The following is a 25,956-nucleotide window of genomic DNA, read 5'->3' on the forward strand; positions in this document are numbered from 1 at the left end:
TTTCATCCCGAGGCTTTTATTGTGAAGTCCTCCAGTGTGGTGTCGGTGCGTGTTGACGCAGCGGGTGGCCGCTGGTGCGTCAGGAGGAGATAGAGATGCCATAACAGCAGCAGCATCACCGACCGTTCAGTCTGATCCGCTTCCTATCGGTCCGTGGATCCGCTCCGCCCCGGGACGCCGCTCATGCTTTGGCCGCATCGTAGCGCGTCAAGTCCGGGTTTTAATCGGAGGAGAGAAGCGGCGGAGTGGCGGCAGCATCTGGAGCGGAGGTAAGATATGGAGATGGAGGAGGAGGGCGGCAGGGCGTGGAGGGGAGGAGGGGACCGGTCTGTCTGTCCACTTATCTGTGTGTCTCACTCTCCGGTTGTCTGTCTGTCATCCTGTCTGTCTCTGTCCTCCGGTAACCGGCTCCTCCTGTCCGGCCTGCAGCCGAGGATGAAGCGCTGAGGCCCGGCGGGGGGGGGGGGTGTGTGTGTGATGATGATGATGTCACAGACATGAACAGGTTAACTGCTCCAAGGACACGTCCTGTCAGGTCACATGAAACAGTATATAAATACATATATGTACATCTCTCTTTATACATACAGAAATATATAAATGTGTGTATATACATTCATATATATATATACTGTTATATATACACTGTTATATATATAGACTGTAACAGTCTATATATATTTATATATGTAGATCTCTCTTTATACATATAGAAATGTGTGTGTATACACATTCATATATGTATAATATATAAAAGTACATATATATAACAGTATATATATATATATATAAAGTTTGTACCTACGGTGGCTCTAACACGACGTTGTTCTAACAACTCTGAGATTAACTAACAAACTTTTCTTCTCTGGTTTCTGAGGATGAAACGTGTCTCACATCACTCACATGTCTGCCTCCATTTCCCAGGATGCTCTGGGGTTTCCTAGCAGCCCTGTGAAGATGAGTGTGACATCATGGTTCATGGTGAGCAGCTCGGGGACTCGACACCGGCTCCCGAAAGAGATGATCTTTGTGGGCCGAGAGGACTGTGAGCTGATGCTACAGGTGAGCATCTGAGACAGGTGATCATGTTGTGCTCACTGCTGGTCTGGATTAATATGTGTGATTGTGGTTTGATGTGGTTTGTTGTGCTCACTGCTGGTCTGGATCTAAAGGTGTGAATATGGTTTGATGTGCTCACTGCTGGTCTGGATCTAAAGGTGTGAATGTGGTTTGTTGTGCTCACTGCTGGTCTGGATCTAAAGGTGTGAATGTGGTTTGTTGTGCTCACTGCTGGTCTGGATCTAAAGGTGTGAATGTGGTTTGTTGTGCTCACTGCTGGTGTGGATCTAAAGGTGTGAATGTGGTTTGATGTGCTCACTGCTGGTCTGGATCTAAAGGTGTGAATGTGGTTTCATGTGGTTTGCTGTGCTCACTGCTGGTCTGGATCAAAAGGTGTGAATGTGGTTTCATGTGGTTTGTTGAGCTCACTGCTGGTCTGGATCTAAAGGTGTGAATGTGGTTTCATGTGGTTTGTTGTGCTCACTGCTGGTCTGGATCTAAAGGTGTGAATGTGGTTTCATGTGGTTTGTTGTGCTCACTGCTGGTCTGGAACTAAAGGTGTGAATGTGGTTTCATGTGGTTTGTTGTGCTCACTGCTGGTCTGGATCTAAAGGTGTGAATGTGGTTTGTTGTGCTCACTGCTGGTCTGGATCTAAAGGTGTGATTGTGGTTTCATGTGGTTTGTTGAGCTCACTGCTGGTCTGGATCTAAAGGTGTGAATGTGGTTTCATGTGGTTTGTTGAGCTCACTGCTGGTCTGGATCTAAAGGTGTGAATGTGGTTTCATGTGGTTTGTTGAGCTCACTGCTGGTCTGGATCTAAAGGTGTATATGTGGTTTCATGTGGTTTGTTGTGCTCACTGCTGGTCTGGATCTAAAGGTGTGAATGTGGTTTCATGTGGTTTCATGTGGTTTGCTGTGCTCACTGCTGGTCTGGATCTAAAGGTGTGAATGTGGTTTCATGTGGTTTCATGTGGTTTGTTGAGCTCACTGCTGGTCTGGATCTAAAGGTGTGAATGTGGTTTTGTGTGGTTTGTTGTGCTCACTGCTGGTCTGGATCTAAAGGTGTGATTGTGGTTTCATGTGGTTTGTCTTCTGACAGTCTCGCAGTGTCGACAAACAACATGCCGTCATCAACTACAACCCGACGACTGATGAACACCTGGTGAAAGACCTGGGAAGCCTGAACGGGGTGAGACAGGAAGTACAAACAAACAAACAAACACAGGGAGTCACACTGTTACATCACAGTCAGGAACCAATCAGCAACCAGACAGTTCACCATAAAGTAGTCCCTGCTGGGCCATTCTCTCTAGTGTCCACCAGGGGGCGACTCCTCTGGTTGTATAGAAGTCTATGAGAAAATGACTCTACTTCTCTCTTGATTTATTACCTCAGTAAACATTGTAAACATGAGTTTATGGTCTCAATCTCTAGTTTCAAGTCTTCTTCAATACAGCATGATGTTCATTTAGTACATTATGGTCCATTTAGAGTCAAACAGACCATAAAGCAGGGGATGCTTTAGGGCGGGGCTACACGGTGATTGACAGGTCTCTACGTCACTCCTCCTCAGTCCATATATGGTCACTTCCTGTTCACTGGTTGATAAAAACAAGATGGAGACATAATCAAAGACCTGGAGGCTTCAAAACGTCGTTGATTTGAGCTGTAAATATATTTTTATAATAAATGTGACTGAATTTATTTTGTGTTGTTTGACGCAGACGTTTGTGAACGACCTGAGGATTCCTGATCAGACCTACATCACCCTGAAACTGTCCGACATCATCCGCTTCGGATACGATATCCTTCAGACACCATCAGTGTCTGTGTGTGTGTGTGTGTGTGTTTTATAACGTCAGTACGTTTCTTAACCTCCTCTTCACATTCTCACGTCTACGTTTTGGAGAAAAGTCAACACAAAGTCCCAGAGGAGGCTTTGAAGGTCAGTGTGTGTGTGTGTGTGTGTGTGTGTGCGTGTGTGTGTGTTAATAATTAGGGGTTGATTGTTGTTTCAGCATGAGAAGTACAGCAGTCAGCTGCAGATGAGTCTGAAGGCTTCAGAGAAGAAGAAGACCGAGCTAGAGGACCGAGCGAAACCAGAGAAAACACATAGTACAAAAAGTACACAAGGTACATCAAAATACTGTGAAGAGTACTACAAATGAGCCGATAAGTTACAATAGCTTCGTCCATGTTGGACTCTACAGCTGTCCGTCCAATCAGAGGTCAGGACTAATTCTTAATAATGTGTGTGTGCGTGTGTGTGTGTGTGTGTGTTTCAGAGGCTCCGGTGTGTCGGCCCACTCCTCTGTACGGTCAGCCATCTTGGTGGGGAGAAGAGGATTATGGAAATAAAGTTCAAACCAGCGATGAACCTCATGCAGGTTAAAACAATACTTTATCATATTATATATATATATTAGTGCTGGGCAGGTTAACGCGTTATTATCATGTTTACGCATTAATTAATTAACGCCGACAATTATTTTATCGCGCGTTAAAGCAGGTTTTTTTAAATTATTATTTTGAAAGTCCATTGCTAACTGGCAGTGGTGGAGGAAGTCTTCAGACTACGTTGATGCAGCATGTGGGAGAAGTAGAGATAAACTAAAGCAAGACAAGCTAACAGATGCTACAGAGAAGTGGAGACAAACTGCAGGTTAGTGTTGTGGAAGATGTCGGTCTGAGGAACGTTCTCAAGGTGCGTTCACGTCTTGTTTGGTGTGAACGCAGCTTTAGGATCTCAACAAATGACATCACGTATGAGCCTCAAGACGCACCATCACCAGAAGAACACACGAGTTGTGTTAAAGGAGAGGACGACTAAAGCGACAGCGTTAAAACGAGCAGCAGCTGCTGCTCTCACTGGAGACTACTGGACATCGCTGGGTCACCTTCATCACCTCTGAGTTACAGCATTATAGTGATGAACAGTAGAGCTGCATTCACATGCTCTGACTGTCATGAAGACACAACACACACATGTAGATGAAACGTGCTGAAACATGTTGTTCATGTTGCACAGCAGTGGAACGTTTCACATAAAGTCACACACTGAGCACAGATAGTGAAGAGATATGATCGTCTCCAGCGTTCTGTCACAGTATCTCTGCAGAACAGTGCGTTTGACAATGTCCTGGCCAACTGCAGAAGAGTTGTGGGCCACTTTAAACACAGTCCAGCAAGTGCTGCAGAATTAGAACAGCAACAACCTGATGTGTTTAAAGTGTTTAAACCAAATGTTATTGCCCTTTTGTTCATATAGCAGTACTTTCAAAATAAAAGTGCGCAATACACTACTTTTGAATTCATTATTGAACTTTGCCATAACAATGAGATTAATCGTGATTAAAAATTGTAATCGTTGCCCAGCACTAATATATATATATATTATATTAATATGTTTTCAGTTTTGCTGTAATATATCACCACATCAACAGACAGGTTTAAGTTGTTATTGTTATAAAATGAAAAGACATTTTTCATCAGTTTTAGTGAAACGTGTCTGTCAAACGTGTTTTTTTTTTTCTGTCAGAAGTTCAGAGAGACGCTTCGTTGGTGGATCCGGACTTTTCCGGATCTTTGCTAGACTCCCAACCAAAGACCGCTTTCCCTCCGTACCAGCGTGAGCCGAGCTACTTCGAGATTCCCACCAAGGACTTCCAGCACCCCAAAACGTTGGGGGCGGAGCTTCACGAGATCCCCACCAAGGACACGGACACGCCCAAAGCACCGCCGTCCCCCCCCACCCCGACCCCGCCCGTGGTTCAGAGCCACGCCTCCTTCACCATCGAGTTCGACAACTGCATGCCCGGCAAGATCAAGATCAAAGACCACGTCACCAAGTTCTCCACCCGCCAGAGGAAGCAGCAGCAGGCGCCGCCCAACAGCAGCGCCATCACATCAGCCACACCCACAGATGTGATGTCAGCGGAGAGCAAGGTGGCCGATTGGCTGGTTCACAGCGACGTCAGCATGATGAGAAGACGTCCGACGTGTGAAGACGTTTACAGCACCAAGAGTGACCTCGCCATCAACATCAAGACGCTCAGAGGTCAGAGTCGTTTTCAAGGACCAAGGCTGTTTTTAATGTAACATGTTGATTGATTGATTATTGATTGTTTTCTTGTTGTCAGGTCACCATCATGAGGACGGAACCCAGAGTGACTCAGAGGACCCAGTTCTCAAAGGAGGGAGGAGTAAATCTCACCACTCCACCCAGTCGGAGCAGTCGGAGGTGTCACAGCAGACGGTCCAATCAGGGCCACTCCAGTACTCTCCACCCGGACCGGCCCCGGCCTCACCTGTGGCCCCTGAGAGGCCCCTGTCCCAGAGTCCTCCTCAGGACCGGTCCCCTACCACAGAAGAGTCCAAAGAGGGGCCCCCCGAGCACCTCACCCAGCAGGCCTTCATCATCGAGTTCTTCGACGACAACCCGCGCAAAAAGCGCTCGCAGTCCTTCACGCACAACCCGGCTCATGCCGACTCGTACTCCGCCCTGAAGGCCAAGCTGGAGCGGCGGAAAGGCGGCGAGAGGCCAGCGTCCGTGCACGGCCACCTCCCCCCCACCCAGCAGGTGACGGTTCCCCTGAAGGGCCAAGGCCACGGTGGCCCCCAGAGGTCGAGCTCTCTGAAGAGGGAGAAAACTGAGGGGGAGGTGGCCTCCTCTGGTTCCTCTTCTCGATCCTCCTCGGGTGTCGGCATCAGACCCTTCGGCAGCGTCGGGAAGAAGTCCAAGCTCGCCCAGGAGTTCGCTGCTGAATTCCTGAAGGATTCTGTCCGACATGATTCCTCCCCAAAGAGGGACAAGATGTCCCCTCCCCCGATGTCTGCACCGCCGGTGATGGTGTCGCCTCCTCATGCAAGAATTCCTTCCCCCCAAGAATCTCCGGCTCCTTCCTCAGTCTCCTACCCCACTTCCCCTTTACAGCCTCCGGCGATGTCAAAGTTCTCGATCCCCACCAACGCTGCTGCTGTCCAGACCGCTTCTCCGGTCCACTCCTCTGGGCCTCCCAAGTCCCCCATGCTGCCCCTGGGCGTCCGTGCAGGAGACCCCAAAGCTTCCCAGAGGGTGATGAGGAACGAGGAGGACGACAGCCTGAGTGATGCCGGGACCTACACCATCGAGACGGAGTCGCAGGACAAAGAGGTGGAGGAAGCTCGCAACATGATCGATCAGGTGAACTCACGGTGACCTCAAAGTGTTGTTGAAGCAGCTTTCATGGTTCATACTGCTGTTGTAAAAACTTTCCTTTCAGTTTTGAGTAGAGAGAATATTTACTTGTGTAAAAGTGAAACAACTCCCTGAACATTGACTCTTAAAAAGTTGCTTTACATTGAGACAGAGAACAAACGGGACTGTATGGAGGCACTACTGAAGCTGCTGTGTTGCTAACATCAGTAAAAGACACAAACATCCCTTTAGAGTGTCTTTGTTGGGGGTGGCGGTAAAGACCTTATCTGTGTTATAATATCCAAATAAGTGACCAAATTACGTCTATACTTCCCCTTCTTCAAATCGTCAGTCCACAATCAAATTGCCGATATAAACATGGTCTGAACTGCAGAAAAGCTTCTATAAATATATCTGAGAACCATTTTCATGTGAGGTGCCTGAATAAAAAGTGTGTTTTTAAATCGCTTCAGGGATGCATGAAACCTCTTGTCCTTCTTGCTCCTTCCTGTTGCCGTGATCCTGCCCCCCGTCCTCATGCATGCCCTGTGCTCTGACAGGTGTTTGGTGTCCTCGACTCTCCAGAGTACAGTGGTGTGAACACAGGAGTGTATAGACCTGTAATAAATGATGGCAAGGATGAGCAAGCTAATCTGCCTAGCGATGGTAGCACTGTGGAACCGTTGCATGGCTTTATCCCAGCTGCTATCAGCGGTCCCCCAACAGGCCCCATACAGGTAAAAAAAACAGTAAAAACCGAATCAGAACCTGGAAAAAAACACCTGTGTAGCATGTTCTGATCCCAGTGCATGAAGTCTAGTGTTGTTATTCCCTCAGATTCTCCTGGTACATTATTTACTCTGTCAGGTCATGTAGGACTCTTTGGTCCCACGTCTCTATCGTCCGGTAAAGTTCATCATGTTGTTTTGTTTTCTAGGTTCCATCAGCAGGTCTGGAAGGACCCAAGTGGGTCTCCCGCTGGGCCAGTCTGGCAGACAGCTATGCTGAACCTGGTTCCACTCCGCCTCAAGGAGAATGTCTGGAAGGTGCGGTTTTATTTCTGTCTATGCAGTATATCAGAAGATGATGAGTTGGGTATCAAACCCAAATACTTTTCTACCTTCTATTAATCAGATAGCCATATCTAAAATGATTATTTTTGACTAATTCTAATATTGACACTGGAAAAGTTGAACAATGCCAATAATGCTGAACTTTAAAAGCACAATCCCTAATTGCTGTAAAGCACCTTTTGACCCCACATGATCTGCTTTCTAACATGGACTCTTGTGATCTTGTTTTTGGTGTTGGTACATTAGTTGAGGATTTGGCCTTAAAACATCTATTTTATAAAATACAATGCAAATTAAATATATATATCTATATATATATATATATTTATATATACTGTACTTAATTTTATTTGAGATAACTGAGATAACTTTTTTTTCTAGATTTGCGCTTCATGAGCCGGTCAATGGGAAATTACAACTACGATAACTCTGAGTCGGAGTCCAGCCACAGCTCCAGAACCAGAAGGCTACTTCCCCAGGTGCCTCCAGAGAAGCTGGATAGTGTTACCCCAAGTATCCTGATTCGCCACGAGCCTTACCAAGTCCAGGAACATCTGGACCGAGTCTCCGGCCCTCTCCGCCCACAGGACTCCACCCTGCTGCTCCTGTCCGTTCAGGATGATGTGGACCTAGACAGCCTGAGTGATGCCAGCCGCTCAGATGACGGGCTTGTTCTGGAGAAAACAAAGAATAACCAGGCCAGGACTGGATCTTTGTCTCCAGGGGCCGCTGGTCCTCTGTTCAAGGGTCCAGAGAAAGTGTCTCCCCCCTCCAAATCCACCTGTTTCTACATTGGTTCTGAAGACAGTCCAGGCAAACCTGACCAGGCCCGGAGCCCGGTACAGTCTGAGAGGGCACGTGAACCCCCGGCAAAACCTCCCCCTACCACCGTCCTGATCCGACACCTGAGTGGACATGAACCCAGGAAGGCCGGTGTCAAACCCAACAGCTCTGCTCCAAACCTCCAAATACAGGACAAGGATTCTGTCCCCACTAAAGACAGCTGCATATCATCCATTGTCCGGCAGGAAAGCTTCACCAAAGACCGGCCCAGCGACACCGTCCAGATGAAGAAGCTTCCCCACATCTCCAGCCACCCGTCCATCAGAGATATGGAGCAGAGGAGGGAGACCATCCAGGACCCGCAGTCCTTCCTTCAGGAGTCCTCTCTGGACTCCAAGTTCCCCTCGTCTGGCTCCGGTCGTAGCTCAAAGAAAGGAGGCTCCTCCACCCACATGGATGACTCCCTCTCTGGTGAGTCGGATGTGGACACGGCGAGCACCGTGAGCCAGGTGAGTAGCAAGAACGTTCCGATCGGCTCCGCTTCCAAAAAGCGTACCTCCATCAGCAGCCTTCAAAAGGAGAAGTCTTCTTCCAGCCCGTCCATCCAACAGAAGGGACGACAACTCTCTGCCCGCGAACGTCTTTCTGAGAAACGCCGAAACCAGACGACGATGGATGCATCAACCAAGGCAGAGGCAGCGAAGCGCTTCCAGATGCGCCGCAGTGCGGGGAACCGTGGATCTCTGGATCTGTCAGAAGGCAAGCAGGGTTCTTCTGGTCAACACTGGACCGAAACAACATCATCTGACCATGAAATTTCCCGTCCTTCCAGCCAGAGCAAGAAACTCATCGCCCCTCTTCAGAAAGAAGACAATGGAAAGATGCCCAAGACGGCAACTCAGCAGATTTTGACGCGGTCCAACAGCCTGTCGGCACCGCGGCCGACCCGGGCCTCCATGCTCCGCCGAGCACGCCTGGGCGAGGCCTCGGATAACGAAGGTGCCGAGACCGACCGGGGCTCCCAGAATTCGGACCATATCATCGTGCCGTCCAAAGCGTCCGCCGATGGGAAGAAGTTGTCCAGGCTGGACATCTTAGCGATGCCCAGGAAGAGAACCGGCTCCTTCACGGCTCCCAGTGATACCGAGACGTCCTCCACGGGGCGCTCCGGTTTCTCCAATCGAAACTCTGAGTCCATCGTTGCCGCCCGGAAGACGTCTGTGGGCGATGCTAGCCAGGTCGCTAGCAGAGGGGGTGGAGCTCTGGGGAAGCAACCGCTGACCCGTACTCGGTCCAGCGGTGCTAAGTACCCCACCGCCGGTGAGTCCTGGCTGGATTTTAATGATGTAGACATACATCCTCTTTTCATCTGCTTCTCCTCTTCAGGATCTGATGGTCTTATTGTGGGTGTCTGTCCAATGTCATTTCAGATTAAACTTAGTCTTACAAAATACATGACATATTATTTAAATCAGGATCTAAAGAATAAGTTGTAGTTCAATCTGAAGAACATTTAATATGTTTTTATGCAGTAAATTGTCAAACTACTTACCTGCTACATCAGGGATTCATTTAACCGAGGCTTTGTTTCAGTATTCTGTTGGTGGAAGTCTGCTGCTGTTACCATGGAAATACAGCTTACCAGCATCAGTTTCTTACGTTCTGTCATGTTTGGAATAAAGATGCGACTCTGAATCCACGTATGAACCCATATCCTGGCTGTAATAGCGAAAAAATGCCAAAGCAATATTAGGACGTTATAGATTCTTTGTACTAAAAATCTCATGAGAGTCGTGATCTACGATGGCGATGCCTCCATCCACAGCTCAGACATCCAGAGTTGCATCACATTCAGGAACTACAATTCAACAGCTAAATTCATCACAAATCCCAAAGTTCTTCCTTCTCCTTCCATCAGTGTGAAGCTCTCAGATTGGATGTTTTCTCAGTTTAAACTGGTGATTTAACAGAACTGAGACAGTTTGAGCTTCTTCAGTAAAATTAACCTAAATCTCAATGTTTCCAGGTTCCCGTCGCAGACAGAAGGGCTCAGACTTCTCTTCATCCTCTGAGGAAGAATACGAGACGGGTGGAGGGAATCCCAGAACCAAACGCTCCTCCCATCCCTCCACTTCCTCCCAGACGCCTCGCCACCGGACGGCAGCCACCCGATCCAAGTCTGTCTCTCTGGAGACGGAGGATGAGGACCAGAGCGAGGTGGACCCGTATCAGAACTGGTCCACGCACAGCGCTGAGATCGCCAAGTAAAATAGAAACAATGACTCTTACGTTGACTTAACAGAGTAACTCTGGTAAACTGGTCTTTCTCTCACAGTGCATCCAAACCTTTATGTTTTGTGTTTCCCCTGCAGGCTCAGTCAGGACCTGGCCAAAGATCTGGCCATCCTGGCGAAGGAAATCCATGATGTTGCCGGGGACGGAGACTCGCCGAGCTCCAGCATGGGAACCACCACCTCACCCAGCTCGCTACCCAACACGCCGGCCTCCACCATCTCTGCTAGGGAGGAGGTGGGACATGCTGCACACCACTAAATGTCCACTACAACCACCACAACACCTAGAACCACTACGCCACAACCTCTACAACTCCTATAACCACTACACCACCACAACCCCTAGAACCACTACACCACCACTACACCACCATAACCAATACACCACCACAACCTCTACAACCACTACACCACCACAACCCCTAGAACCACTACACCACAACCTCTACAACCACTTCACTACAACCCCTAGAACCACTACACCACCACAACCCCTAGAACCACTACACCACCACTACACCACCATAACCAATACACCACCACAACCTCTACAACCACTACACCACAACCACTACAACCCCTACAACTGGGAACACCCTAGATTTATAACATTGGTTATAACAATGATTTATCCATAACCAATGATTTTAAAAATGATGGACAGTCTGAACTGATGACTGTGACAACAAGACGAGGTTACCAAAGACAGTTAGTTTGTGTTATCTTGTAATGTGCAAGAGTTAAGGATTACATTCTCCTTCACAGTTACACACATTTAATGTTAAACAGCTGGAATCTGAAACAGTCAGTCAGTAACTGTGTGCTGCTGTTCCCAGTTTAAATAGTTAGACAAACATGTTGCCCTGTTTGTGTAGTTCGGTCCATCATCTCTATGATATTCCAAATATCAAAGTGTGCCGTGAGGAAACGTTTCTCTGCGGTTGAGTTCCAGGTTCCAGGATGATTGTCTGGAGCTTCTTCATGCTTTGGATTCTCATGATTTAGATAGATAGTACACATATAAAGATAGATAGATGTGTATAAAGTATCTATCTATCTATCATCTATCTATCTACATCTATCTATCTATTTATGATTCATTTCTCTGTTGTGCACAGAGACCATCTTATCCATACTTCTGTGGGGTTGGACCATCTCAGGTGTCTTACTCTGACTCATCACTCCTCCTGCAGTGTGATTGGTTCCCCTCCCATCACTGATCCTAACACTCCCCTCTCACCAGTGTTTGATTGTTCTGAAGCATTTTTTGTTTTAGTTCGGTATAAAAGATTATTAACCACAAAACTCAAAACAATCCAAGCTGGACTCTGCAGGATCAGGGTGTGAAGTGACAAACGGGTGTACCGGTATGACAACCCGACCCAAACCTACAGGGATCTACCGACCCGACTCTACCCGACCGGACTCTACCCGACCGGACTCTACCTGACCAGACTCTACCTGACCGGACTGAACCCGACCGGACTGAACCCGACCGGACTCTACCCGACCACTCTACCGACCTTTACCCAACCCCATTCTATCTGACCAGACTCAACCCGATTCTGCCCGACCAGAATCTACTCTACCCGACTCTTAATATTTAAATTTTAGCATCTGACTGATTTAGTGACTGTTGGTCTTCTTTGTCTACTAGTGGTTCAGCAAAATACAAGATTACAAGAAGTCTGCAGGTTTTTAAATGCTTCTACAAACAGTTCTTATCTACCTGACTCTACTCTACTCTACTCTACCTTGCTCTCTAACAAATGTTGTAGTTCATTACCATCTGTTAGTATAATAGTAGTAGTGGATGGGGCTCTACTCTAGTATGTATGTATGTATATACTGTATATATATATATATATATATTAGTAGTACTGGGTGGGGCTCTCCTCTCCAGCCAATGAGAAAGGAGTAGTTATTCGTGTCATTTACATTTGGTCTCTCACTCTCACATCTTTATTTTCAGTCTGATTCCTGCTCAGATTGATTTTGTGCTTTCCATTGACTCCCATTGGCCTGCACCATTAATTAACTGGTTTTGGGACAGTTCATGGCGCTAGAGCTGGTGACTCAGTAGGACCCTCCTGCACTCCTAAACCTCCCTGTTATTGTTACACGCTGTATCCCAGCAGAACTAAAATTCACTGCACATGTCGCCCTCCACCATCAGCTGCATGTTGACTTGGTGCATGCGTTCACAGAGCACTCGCCGGATCAATAACCAATAATCAGTGGGTTGGATCTCTCTTTCCAGCTGGTCCAACGTATCCCCGAGGCCAGTTTAAACTACCAGAAGGTTCCTCCGGGTTCTGCTGTCGTCTCGGACCTGGACGCTAACATGAATGAGCCGGAGCCCGGTTCTAAGCAACGCCGTCCGTGGAACCGCGAAGAGGTCACTGTTTAATCCCCCGAGGTTCAGACTGCAGCTCGGCTCTGTTCTAATGTGCACAAGATGTTTTTTAAATGTGTTGATTATTATTATTATAATATATATATATATATATATATATATTAACAGAACTTTGCAAATACAAATCATACAAAAAATGTCCACAGCTAAAATGTTTTCAGCTAGCTTCTCACCTGCTGGTATCTGGCTGGTTTTCACTATGTTAGTCTAGTGCCCCTAGAGGCCGAACTGATCATTACAGCCACAATGTATTCTGAAGTCTTAGTGGAGCGACACATCTAGAGGTGAAAGGTCATTGATTCGTTAGCATCTACAGGAGCAGGAATGGGATCAGTACAACTTTACTGATCCCATTCCTGCTCTTGTAGATGGAGCTAGCTAGTTGCTAGCTGATGTCCAGACTGGAGTTCGTCACTAGAAAGATAAAATAATAATAACAATAATAATAATAATTTCCTGAGCCTGCAGTGTGAACATTTCTTAAATCCATCAAACTAAAAGAGACTAATGCAGTTAGTTTTGGTGTGCTGGGAAATCAGGACGCAAACGTCTGTGGACATCGGTGTTCGATGTCACGTTTCTGACTCATCGGGTTCCTTTTTGTCTCTGAATGAACTCCGTCAGGTGATTCTGGACAACCTGATGCTGAATCCAGTGTCTCAGCTGTCTCAGGCCATCCGGGAGAACACGGAGCAGCTGGCCGAAAAAATGAAGTAAGGGAGCCCTTGATGATGCTAAACTTTCAGAATGAGGTCCAGTTTTTGTGGTGGTCCAGGTCTCTACATGAAGTGGTCTGCTGTGGTTCTGTTCTCAGGGTTCTGTTCCAGAACAAGGCCGAGGTCTGGGAGGATATCGAGGCCAAGATCAATGCTGAGAACGAAGTCCCCATCCTGAAAACCTCCAACAAGGTTCTTCTCTAAACTCTAAAACTCTACACTATTCAAATCTGATCTGAGCGCAGCTCGAACTTTTTCTGTTTCTTGTTGCAGGAAATCACTTCGATTCTGAAAGAGCTGAGACGAGTCCAGAGGCAGCTGGAAGGTGATTTATATCTAACGTTATTTAACCTGGTTTTATATCTAACGTTATTTAACCTGGTTTTATATCTAACGTTATTTAACCTGGTTTTATATCTAACGTTATGTAACCTGGTTTTATATCTAATGTTATGTAACCTGGTTTTATATCTAACGTTATGTAACCTGGTTTTAACTCACACATTAAATCTCTTCCCCGAAAACAGCAGAGAAAATTATAAATACTATCTTTTTCTGCACAATATGGGACATAAAAGAAAGATTACAAACCCAAAGTATTAGTGTGCTGAGCTAGGCTAACAAGTCTTTGTGCTAAGCTAGGCTAACCACTATTTGTGCTAAGCTAGGCTACCCCCCTCCTTGTTGTACCTCTTGATGTTGTTGTGACTCTGGTGGACTGAGGTGGACCTTGTTGGACCTGGTCTTGAATGTGGTCTTCCTTCTGTTCTAGTGATAAACTCCATCGTGGAGCCCGGAGGTCTCCAGACCGTCGGGACACCGTCTCTCGTTCAGACTCGACCGACCTCCAGAGACAAGAAACCCGCCGCCAAACCCCGCGGTGCCCCCCCGACCTCCAACGCCAACACAACAAGCACCAAAAGACCACCTCGTGGACCCGGCGGGGCCCACTACATGGCCTGAAACCCCCCCCGTAGCACCTGTGGACCGTAGCCATGAATCCACATGGCCCCGCCTCTTTCCAGTGATCAGCTGACCTGGTGACCGGCTGTCCCATGTTCCACACTACATACCGATAGTACTCAGTACTACACTTGTGTCATAGTATAAGTTTTAGTACACAAGGACTCCATGTGCTCATTTTACCACCACACACAATATGTCTCCCTCTAGTGGTGAGGAGGCAGACTGCAGCCGACTGGATCTGAGTTTAGACTCAGCTTGTCCCTTCTGGGCTCCTGTAGACTTCATGAAGAGGACCTGGTCTCTGTAGATATGAAGGACTCATACAAACAGAAGTTTAACAAGCAGACACACGAGAACTTTGTCTAAAATAATCAATGAACTAGATTATCAAGACCCTTCTAGCCAGGTGCTCCTGATCCTCCTGGGGGGGTCCCACGGTGGTCCTGGACCCTGAGAACCCTTTAAGACTGAAGAGCTGCTCCGAACCCCCTCATGAATGTTGAAGTAACCTTTCCCAGATAGAGAGACCAGGTCCTCCTTCTGGAGCCAGTCTCTAGGTGTCTACAGGGGGACAGGAACCCACATGGAACCACCACCCACGAGGGCCCGGATAGAGACCAGGTCTGCTGGACTTTGTCTGGAGGAGGATGTGAGTTAAAGTCTTCACCTCACTGCAATGCATTGTGGGACATTAGAGTTCTTCCTGTAGTCCAGAGCTGGGACACAGCTGTGTCCTAAACCAGGACTCAGACCGCCTGCAGGACTGGAGACGCTGGTTCTGTGTTGTGGATTCATGGAAACTGACCAAACTAAACGTTTATTGGCTTTGTGCTTCAATCGTCTGTTTGCTGCGTTGGATCAGACGATCTGTCGTGTTTTCTGTCTGTTTATAGAAGAAGAAGAAGAAGTTATGTTATATTTTACTGTGAATGTTCTGGTTCTGAATGTCTGCGGAGCTCAAACGGCCGATCGCCCTGCTGGTCCTTAAACGCATTGCCTTCCTCAATCACAACGAATGAAACAAAAAGATTCACAAACATTTTCACTTCATCAAACTGTAAGAATCAGAATAGTGATCATGAGATACAGAGAAAAGTCATAATTATTCTGTGTTCAGTTTGTAAAACACGAAACAAAAACAGCAGATCACCTGACGTCTTTATTCTGTTCTTTAATAATTCAACTTCCAGAGCTTTCTACCGTCCTGTTATCAGCTGACTTCAGCTTATTTAGTTTCCAGGTTCAGAAATATCATCCCATAATATTTAATTTGTTTCACGATGCAAACAGTGAAATCATTTCTACACTTTATGGTTCTTCATCTGATGCAGCGTCCACCGTGTGTGTGTGTGTGTGTGTGTGTGTGTGTGTGTGTGTGTGTGTGTGTTTCAGAGATCGTGTTCATCGCGTCCAGGCCCTGGTTAGCCTAGCTTAGCACAAAGAATGGAGGCGGAGGGAAACTGCTAGCCTCGCTCTCCTGAAGCAATTCTCTAAAGTGATCCGCTGGATGAACTTTTATTTTGTAAGATGCACGTTTCCTGTAGCTCGAGGCAGGTGAGGGTTTGAGGCCAGTTCACCAAATGTGCACCTTTTCATTTGACAAACACCTGGTGTTTTATTTTGACAGTCATGGTGTTTTATTTTGACAGTCATGGTGTTTTATTTTGACAGCCATGGTGTTTTCCTGCTCTGCAGAAATTGAGAATGTATCAATTCATCACCTGCCCACAAGACAAGCCTGATTGGCCGTTGTAGTGATGATGTCACTGGTGCCGCTCCAGGTGATTGGTCAGTTGTGTTTTGTTGCATGTTGCATGTAACAAAGTTTTGTTGCTTTTAATGAGTTTCTGAAAACATTGTTAATTTAAGAAGTTCATGTGGACGCTCATGACATCATCATCATCATCTTTCTTTGTATCATAGAATCATTTGTAATAAACTAACGTGAACCTGAACTCTAAGTTTAAATACAACAAACTGCAAATATCTGTTCTGTGTTTTGTGTGTTTCTTCCACGACAAAGTAGTAATAGTAGTGTAGAAATACTCTGTTGCAAGTAAAAGTCCTGCCTTCAAAATCCTTACCGAAGTAAAAGTACATCAAGTTATCAAGTTTTATGAGCAAATATACTTAAAGTAACTAAAGTAAAAGTACTTATAAAACAGAACATCATAAAAACACATGTGTTATTAAGTAAAAGTACCCAGAAGTATCACATAAAGTATTAAGTTTCAGCAGTAAAAAGTACAACATGTACCTCTGAGGTGTAGTACAGTATAAAGTACAACATGTACCTCTGAGATGTAGTACAGTATAAAGTACAATATGTACCTCTGAGGTGTAGTACAGTATAAAGTACTATATGTACCTCTGAGATGTAGTACAGTATAAAGTACATGTACCTCTGAGATGTAGTGGAGGAGAAGTATTTTGTAGCAGAATATGGAAATACTCAATTAAAGTACAAGTACCTCAGAGTTGTACTTAAGTACAGTACTTGAGTAAATGTACTTTCCACCCCATAAATCAAATGAAGCTAAATTAAATTGATTTGACAGTTTTAATAAAAGATCAAAAACAAAATAAAACAAACATTTTAAATGTATAATGAAATCACATCATGTATATTATTATATAGATTAATATAATGTCCCAGAATCCTCTGGGGCCCTCCGACATGGAAAACTAAAATTAAATTAAACGTCTCCTCTTTGATGGGCTCAGTCTGTCCTGATCTGACTCCGCCCCTTGGCCTGGGTTTGCAGATGTTTTAAACCCCGCCCATCCCCTGCTCCTCTGGCTCGGCCTCCTCCACAGGTACACCTGGGACGAAACACCCGAAGATGTCACTCCAGCTCAGGTACACACACTGATTTGACCTCACCCGTCACCTGGGCGTGGCCCTCTCTGATGTCACTGCTAACATCATCAGGAGGCCAGCGCAGCTCTCCGCTCTCCACCTGTCAGAGAGGGAGGGACCAATCAGAGTGGGAGGGACCAATCAGAGAGGAATCACAACTGAGGAGGGGGAGGGACCAATCAGAGGACTCACCTGTTGGAGCACCTGATTGGTTAAAGGACGAGTTCACTGTTTCTTTACAGGAAGTCAGTGTGTGTATTTTTCAGTCTCACCTGTAGAGCCACTGCATCCTCTCCAGAAGCTCCGCCTACTGTTGATTCACAGGTATTCATCTCCTGCGTCATCTCAGCAAATCCGAACGCAGAGACAAAAGGAAACAGGAAGCTGAGAGACAAAATAAAATCACCAAAATAAAAGATGTGAAGACTGAAAAAAGACAGACAGAGAGACAGACAGACAGATAGAGAGACGGAGAGACAGACAGAGAGACAGACGGAGAGACAGACAGACAGACAGACAGAGAGAGACAGACAGAGAGAGAGAGAGACAGACAGGTGGCTCCTCCTCGTCACGTGTCTAGGCCCGCCCCTCCGGACCGCTGCCTCAGAGGATCAACTGTCGGTGAGATGGAAGGTAGGAAACAGCTGTTCTCTGTTGTTTTAACGTCTTTTATCTGAAGGATGAGAAGCAGACTGATCCGGATCGATCCGTTTAAAACACTGAAAACTGCTGAATCATTACGTCATTTCGATCCTGAACGGAGATGCTTCTTCTTCTGTGGTTTTAATTATTGATCTGTAACGTGACGCCGACAGAAAACTGATCCATGACGTCATTTGAACCTCGTTCCAAACCCGGTAAAAAAACGTTTTGTTGATGTTTTAATGACGTTGATGTTGATTTCTGAATATATGACGTCATTGCTCTCAGACACATAAATCGAGTTGAGAGATTAAGTTTCATGAGACTGAATAAATTGTTCTTTGTTTTTAACAACGTTCTCCACAGAATGATGATTGTGTTGTTCAATAGAACATGTCGATAAAGTTGGTGTTGAATGTTCAGGAGGCAGCGAGGAGAACCGAGGAGGAGAGAGGAGGAGGCTCCCCAAACTAATGAACCCTGCAAAGATCTGGAGGAACCGCAGACAGCAGAACCACACCGAAACCACAGGTCAGAACCAACAGAACATCAGATAGAACAGTATCAGGTCAGAACCAACAGAACATCAGATAGAACACCATCAGGTCAGAACCAACAGAGCATCAGATAGAATACCATCAGGTCAGAACCAACAGAACATCAGATAGAACACTATCAGGTCAGAACCAACAAAACATCAGATAGACATCAGGTTAGAACCAACAGAACATCAGATAGAACACATCAGGTCAGAACCAACAGAGCATCAGATAGAACACCATCAGGTCAGAACCAACAGAACATCAGATAGAACACCATCAGGTTAGAACCAACAAAACATCAGACAGAACACCATCAGGTTAGAACCAACAGAGCATCAGATAGAACAGCATCAGGTTAGAACCAACAAAACATCAGATAGACATCAGGTCAGAACCAACAGAGCATCAGATAGACATCAGGTTAGAACCAACAGAACATCAGATAGAACAGCATCAGGTCATAACCAACAGAACCTCAGATAGAACAGCATCAGGTGAGAACCAACAGAACCTCAGATAGAACACCATCAGGTCAGAACCAACAGAACATCAGATAGAACACCATCAGGTCAGAACCAACAGAGCATCAGATAGAACAGCATCAGGTCAGAACCAACAGAACCTCAGATAGAACAGCATCAGGTCAGAACCAACAGAACCTCAGATAGAACACCATCAGGTCAGAACCAACAGAGCATCAGATAGAACAGCATCAGGTCAGAACCAACAGAACCTCAGATAGAACACCATCAGGTCAGAACCAACAGAACATCAGATAGAACAGCATCAGGTCAGAACCAACAGAACATCAGATAGAACAGCATCAGGTCAGAACCAACAGAACCTCAGATAGAACACCATCAGGTCAGAACCAACATAACATCAGATAGAACACGATCAGGTCAGAACCAACAGAACCTCAGATAGAACACCATCAGGTCAGAACCAACAGAACATCAGATAGAACACCATCAGGTCAGAACCAACAGAACATCAGATAGAACACGATCAGGTCAGAACCAACAGAGCATCAGATAGAACAGCATCAGGTCAGAACCAACAGAACATCAGATAGAACACGATCAGGTCAGAACCAACAGAGCATCAGATAGAACAGCATCAGGTTAGAACCAACAGAACCTCAGATAGAACACGATCAGGTCAGAACCAACAGAACATCAGATAGAACAGCATCAGATCAGAACCAACAGAACATCAGATAGAACAGCATCAGGTCAGAACCAACAGAACATCAGATAGAACAGCATCAGGTCAGAACCAACAGAACCTCAGATAGAACACGATCAGGTCAGAACCAACAGAACCTCAGATAGAACAGCATCAGGTCAGAACCAACAGAACATCAGATAAAACACCATCAGGTCAGAACCAACATAACATCAGATAGAACACGATCAGGTCAGAACCAACAGAACCTCAGATAGAACACCATCAGGTCAGAACCAACAGAACATCAGATAGAACATGATCAGGTCAGAACCAACAGAGCATCAGATAGAACAGCATCAGGTCAGAACCAACAGAACATCAGATAGAACAGCATCAGGTCAGAAACAACAGAACCTCAGATAGAACAGCATCAGGTTAGAACCAACAGAACCTCAGATAGAACACCATCAGGTCAGAACCAACAGAACGTCAGATAGAACAGCATCAGGTTAGAACCAACAGAACCTCAGATAGAACACCATCAGGTCAGAACCAACAGAACATCAGATAGAACACCATCAGGTCAGAACCAACAGAACATCAGATAGAACAGCATCAGGTTAGAACCAACAAAACACACAGGTCCTGGAGGGTCCTCATGGTCCTGGAGGTGCACAGGTCCTGGAGGGTCCTCAGGGTCCTGGAGGTGCACAGGTCCTGAAGGGTCCTGAGGGTCCTGGAGTACACTTACTGTGTACTAGCTTTGTGTTGTCAGAGTTTGAGGTTCTGCAAGAACTCGTTCATAATAACACAAGAATGCTTTATTTGTTGCAGAGGGGGAGTTGTTCTGTGAGGAGGCTCTTGAGCAGCAGGAGGAGGAGGAGCAGCTGGAGGAGGTCGGCAGGAGGCTGATCATCAGGGAGGAGCAGCTGTTCAGTCAGGACTCCCCCAGTGAGGAGGAGGAGGACCAGCTGCAGAAAGACTTCGAGGCTCTGAGACTGCAGATGTGGATGGCCGTCCACAACACCTTCACCTCCACCTCCTCCTCCGGGCATTTGAAGGTCCTGAGGAGTGCTGTGGCCTCCATCCAGCAGCAGGAGACGCAGGACCGGCGCTGGATCGGGTGTCCGGAGGACCAGGTTCCGGTGTGGCGTCCTCAGAAGTGTCTCAGGACTCACAACACTCTGCTGCACAACATGGTGGAGTCCAGACTGATGAAGGCTGCTGAGGATGACTGCAGCGACACAGAAGGACTGTCTTCTCCTCTGAAGAGACAGGTGAGTCATCAACGAGCGGGTGTGTCACACATAGAGAACTTATGTTGCTAATACACCTGTACAGGTGTGTCACATGGAGAACTTATGTTGCTAATACACCTGTACAGGTGTGTCACATGGAGAACTTATGTTACTAATACACCTGTACAGGTGTGTCGTATGGGGAAGCGTGTGAAGGAGGACCTGCTGACGGTGGTGAGGACGGTGCAGGACTGTTACCCTCCACAGATGGACATCCTGAACTTGTATGCTGGACTCTTCCATCAGAACTTCTGTGCTCGGCTGACTGGACTTGCTGGTTCTGGACTGGAACCAGACGACTGCAGCTACCTGCTGTTCTGGATCAACCACTATTATCCACAGTGAGTCCACCAAACGCATTTAACTCTGCATGGGAGGTTCTGAATCATCAGTCATGGTGTCTCTGGTGGTCTTCAGGGTCTCAATTGGACGGATCAAAGAACGTAACTGATCTGGATCCAGTTTTTACCTGTAAAGTCTCAGGTGTGTTTGTTTCCTCCTGCAGGGAAATATTAACCCATGAAGAGCTGCAGGGAAAGATCAAGACGGCCTGTCTTGGTTCTCTGCTGCTGCAGGACCACCTGAACCACCTAGAGGACCAGTACCTGACCCACAAAGAGGTCAAGACCAGCAGGCTGATGGGTTCTGGTCCCAGTCAGAAGACTCCTTTCATGTGGTTTTCTGTTACTTTACGTTTAACACCTGATGAAGAATCTGTTAGAGCAGGGGTCACCAACCTTTTTGAAACTGAGAGCTACTTCAAGGGTACTGAGCAGTACGAAGGGCTACTTGTTTGATACAAACTTCATGAATAACAAAGTTGCACAGATCACCTTTTAACAATAATAATATATGTGAAGAGACTGTTTGATCACATGTCAATGTTAATTATTCCTCACAATAATTATTAATAATGATTGTGTATTTTGTTCAAAATCGCACCTGTTATATTTTTGTAAAAATGAACACTTCTAAAAAAAATTAGGAAATCATTAACTGTCATATCTTCACATCATGACTTGTTTGTACTAACCACTACCTTCGTAACATTTTTGAACAAATCATGAACTCTGTCCCATGTTTATACAAATTATCAGTTATGTAAGATTAAAAAAAATCAACTCTTTCACATGTTTAAATGAATCCTATTACATTAGTACTAATCACCACATTTTGGGAAATCTGGGTCAACTTTGCATTGCGCAATGAAGCCTGCATGCCGGCCTGTAGTCTGTAGTCACCAGCTTTTTTTTGGGTACCTTTTTCTCCACGAAGAAACTAGTAAAAAGTCTTGTCTATAGCCGAGGGGGGGATCCAACCCTCCGAGGCACGCGAGCGTCTTTGGTCGCCTGCGTTCAAACCTCTAGTCTGGGCCTTTTCGATCGTACTGCGTTGCCTCGCCTCTACCCCCGCCACCTACGAGTTGTTGCCCCGCGGCCTGTTCCGAGGACTGACGGACCTGACGATGGTGTGCGATCGCGGCGGGGGCGGTGCGTCCGGTGCCAACGGGAAGCGCCCGCTATTCGGAACCTGAAAACCTAGTGCGACATGAATGCAAGCGTTTTTGGCGTTCATGGACGGAGCTCCATGGGGACCTAGTGCTATTTTTAGAGCATGCATTGCGGGCGACTCGCATGGTCCCTGCGGGCGACCAGGTGCCCACGGGCACCGTGTTGGCTACCTCTGTGTTAGAGTGTTCACACTGAAAGGAGTTGAAGCGTCAGTTAAAGACTAAGGGTGTTTTCTTTCCTTCAGGACAAAGCGAAGTTGTGGCTGAACGCAGCTCTGAAGAAAGAAGAGGAATGCTGGCTGAGCGGCCAGGAACCTGAACTCATCGACCAGTTCTTCTTCAGTCCACTGGCTATAGATGTCATACAGGTGAGACACAGGTGTGACGACCCTCTCTGTCTGTTCGTTTGGCTGCCTTCCTTGCAGGTGTGGAGGTGGGTGTGGCAGAGGGTCGTCAGGCAGAGTGGAAGCACCTGAGGCCATTTGCAACACTGGCCCTGTGTGCCAGAGCACTCAGTACAAAAACCCTCTGGGTTCTCAGTTGGTCTCTCGCTCCTTCCTGAGACACCCACTTTGGTTTCTGTTGTGGTTATGGTTTGTTTCTACACTTTACACGCACCCACTCACTTACACTGCTGAAATGACTGACTTCACATTTCACTGTTAGTTTATGTTTGTCTTTTATATTACTTTAAACCTAATAAATAATTAATCAACTGTTTCATTGAATGCGTCTCCCTTCTTTGTCATGGCCGTTCGGCATGGTTTGTGACACAGGTGAGACACTTCCAGGTAGCGATGTGTGTAGCAGGTGTACCTGGACATGTCTCTGTGTTTGTATTTCCAGGTGATGAACGGCTCCCTGATGGACTTCAGCTGTGTGATCAGAGACCAGAGCAAAGCTCAGAGGATCACAGCTCACCTGGACAGCTTCCTCAGCAGGTAGAATATTTACGGGGCTCGTTGATCCAGGCGTGATCCAGGTGTGATGTGACATTAAATACTCTGTGTTTCAGCTATAAGATGTGTGTGGAGGAGTTTGTGAAGGGAAACTACGCGAACATTGGCTCAGTGATCAAAGCTCACCTGGTCTGTGAGCAGCAGCTCAGGTACGACAACACACCTGTACAGGGTCACTGCTAGATGAGGCAGGTGGTGGGGAAGTGGGCTCTGATTGGTTCTCTGTGACTGTCATCAGGGATTACATCACAAGTCAAACAGGAAGTCTGTCGGAGCAGCAGAGACGTCGCTGTCTGGACACTCTGTCGGCCCTGAAGGATTGTGGCTACAGGTGTCTCACCTGTCCCATTCACATCCAGCTGAAGGTACAAATACACTAAAAGTGAAGCTCTGTTACTAGGTCCAGGTCTGGCTGTACTGCAACAGGTCCAGGACTTGCTGTAGTCCTGTTCAGTAGGAGCCAACAGAAGCAGGTCATCTGCGTAGAGTAGAACCTGGTCTGTGAGTAGAGCCTTGAGACCAGCTGGTTCCTGTAGTTAATGTAGGTGTAGACTAGAGAGGGACAAACATATGGTCCTGTGGTGGACAGGTTAGTCCATGAAGGGGTTCAGGGTGTAAATCTGATCTGAGGTGACGATGAGTTTGATGAAAAAGTTCATGAAGCTCATAAGAACCTTCTCCAGATCACCTGTGGGATTTTATCTCCACTTTTATAGTTGATGAGAGTCCAGAAGTCTGTTTAGATTATTAAATTTTCCCAGAATCCTATGAATCAATCACTCTCATGGTCAATGTGTAGAGGTGAGTCTCATGGTCAATGTGTACAGGTGAGTCTCCGTCAGCTGTGGACGTCCGTCTGGTTAGACGAGTCACTTCCTGTCGTCGACTCTCTGCTGGACGACCTGAACCAGCAGCTGATCCACCTGAAGGACCTGGAACCAGCATGCAGACAGGTGAGACAGTTTACCTGTCTGTCCACGTGTCTGTTTGACTGTCTATTTGTCTGTCTGACTGACCACCTGTCTGTCTGCAGGCCCTGCTGTGTGTCCTCCATCAGGACCTGGTGCTTCAGTATGTGAAGAGGATGATGAAGACCAGGATGAAGAGCAGAGAGCAGCAGGTGGGCGGAGCTCAGAGGATGACTGAAGATGCCCGAAAGATCACCGACTTCTTCAGCGAGGGGGTGAGACTCTACCTGAGATCCTGGTCTCTCCTGATCCTGGTCTCTCCTGGGAACCAGGATCCTCACAGTACTGTGTCTGTGTCCTCAGGGCTGCACTGAGACTCAGTGGCTCAGTGAGATGTTCTGCAGCCTCGCTGAGGTTCTTCGTCTACAAGATCCTGGAAGTGTTCAGCTGGAGCTCGTCAGTCTGGCCAGAAGGTTCCCCGACCTCAGGTACAGAGAGAACCAGCGACCTCAGGTACAGGGAGAACCAGCGACCTCAGGTACAGGGAGAACCAGCGACCTCAGGTACAGGGAGAACCAGCGACCTCAGGTACAGGGAGAACCAGCGACCTCAGGTACAGGGAGAACCAGCGACCTCAGGTACAGGGAGAACCAGCGACCTCAGGTACAGGGAGAACCAGCGACCTCAGGTACAGGGAGAACCAGCGACCTCAGGTACAGGGAGAACCAGCGACCTCAGGTACAGGGAGAACCAGCGACCTCAGGTACAGGGAGAACCAGCGACCTCAGGTACAGGGAGAACCAGCGACCTCAGGTACAGGGAGAACCAGCGACCTCAGGTACAGGGAGAACCAGCGACCTCAGGTACAGGGAGAACCAGCGAACTCGGGTACAGGGAGAACCAGCGACCTCATTTAATGTCTCGACTTGAACTAAAAAGTTTTCAAATTCAGAGTCTCGGGTTGTTTGACAGATGAATTATTGTTTTGAATTTTATTTTTAGACAGGAAGTCAGGGGGACACATGACACGGGTGTACCTGCACACACCTGTGCTGCTGGTGGGTTCTCTGGGCTTTAAATAGGTCAGTTTATGTTGTCATATTCAAACACTGAAGCTGTGACCTGGATCAGCTGTGTGACAAACAACTGGTTGCCATAGGTGACGGCAGGTGCGGCAGGTTGGGTTCAGGTGTCACAAGTGTGTGAAATACGGAAAAACACTGAGAAGTCGTGTTCACAAAACACCTGCAGCATCTCACCTGTCCACCGGGTGTCGTATTGATCTCACCCGTCCACCGGGTGTTGTATTGATCTCATCCGGCCACCGGGTGTCGTATTGATCTCACCCATCCACCGGGTGTCGTATTGATCTCTCCTCCATGTCGTGTCTCCTCAGTGACGGTCACGTGTCAGCGCTGCTGTCTCTGAAAACTGGCCTATCAGCTACTGACGTTCGCTCCATCAGGCGGAGCGTGGAGGAAAACCGCCTCCTCGGCGTTTCCACCAATGAGAGACCTCCGTTCTTCTGCAAGGTGAAAGTGAAATGGATCAATAAAAAGATCAATGAGATGATGAAGACATGA

At 46.9% G+C, this 25,956-nt stretch overlaps 2 protein-coding genes across 2 annotated transcripts; both read left to right on the forward strand.

The window, feature by feature from the left end:
• The first annotated feature begins 957 nt into the window (after positions 1 to 957).
• On the forward strand, positions 958 to 14,481 carry cep170bb (centrosomal protein 170Bb). Its single transcript, XM_076112145.1, has 19 exons — positions 958 to 1,062; positions 2,160 to 2,249; positions 2,785 to 2,863; positions 2,947 to 3,005; positions 3,079 to 3,193; positions 3,346 to 3,447; positions 4,599 to 5,117; positions 5,200 to 6,242; positions 6,797 to 6,973; positions 7,174 to 7,282; positions 7,691 to 9,412; positions 10,119 to 10,356; positions 10,465 to 10,621; positions 11,505 to 11,546; positions 12,647 to 12,784; positions 13,427 to 13,515; positions 13,617 to 13,710; positions 13,792 to 13,843; positions 14,291 to 14,481. Exons 1-19 carry the CDS (start codon positions 958 to 960, stop codon positions 14,479 to 14,481), a joined length of 5,121 nt encoding a protein of 1,706 aa, XP_075968260.1.
• Positions 14,482 to 17,970: 3,489 nt separating this feature from the next.
• On the forward strand, positions 17,971 to 25,956 carry tnfaip2a (tumor necrosis factor, alpha-induced protein 2a). Its single transcript, XM_076112137.1, has 13 exons — positions 17,971 to 17,977; positions 18,377 to 18,517; positions 20,533 to 20,975; positions 21,126 to 21,337; positions 21,502 to 21,616; positions 22,752 to 22,874; positions 23,353 to 23,447; positions 23,522 to 23,614; positions 23,704 to 23,830; positions 24,293 to 24,418; positions 24,499 to 24,648; positions 24,737 to 24,861; positions 25,770 to 25,956. Exons 1-13 carry the CDS (start codon positions 17,971 to 17,973, stop codon positions 25,954 to 25,956), a joined length of 1,944 nt encoding a protein of 647 aa, XP_075968252.1.

The sequence above is a fragment of the Anarhichas minor genome, unplaced genomic scaffold (genome assembly GCF_050575085.1).
Source record: "Anarhichas minor isolate MPS153535 unplaced genomic scaffold, ASM5057508v1 ptg000047l, whole genome shotgun sequence".
NCBI lineage: Eukaryota > Metazoa > Chordata > Actinopteri > Perciformes > Anarhichadidae > Anarhichas > Anarhichas minor.

Excerpts from the sequence above, each read along its gene's own strand:
- cep170bb (XM_076112145.1), top strand. The coding sequence starts at position 958 with ATGAGTGTGACATCATGGTTCATGGTGAGCAGCTCGGGGACTCGACAC. Across the intron at positions 3,194-3,345 it reads TAGTACAAAAAGTACACAAG|AGGCTCCGGTGTGTCGGCCC; the intron begins GTACATCAAAAT and ends TGTGTGTTTCAG. Across the intron at positions 13,711-13,791 it reads TCCTGAAAACCTCCAACAAG|GAAATCACTTCGATTCTGAA; the intron begins GTTCTTCTCTAA and ends TTCTTGTTGCAG.
- tnfaip2a (XM_076112137.1), top strand. Across the intron at positions 23,831-24,292 it reads CCATTCACATCCAGCTGAAG|GTGAGTCTCCGTCAGCTGTG; the intron begins GTACAAATACAC and ends CAATGTGTACAG. Across the intron at positions 24,419-24,498 it reads TGGAACCAGCATGCAGACAG|GCCCTGCTGTGTGTCCTCCA; the intron begins GTGAGACAGTTT and ends GTCTGTCTGCAG.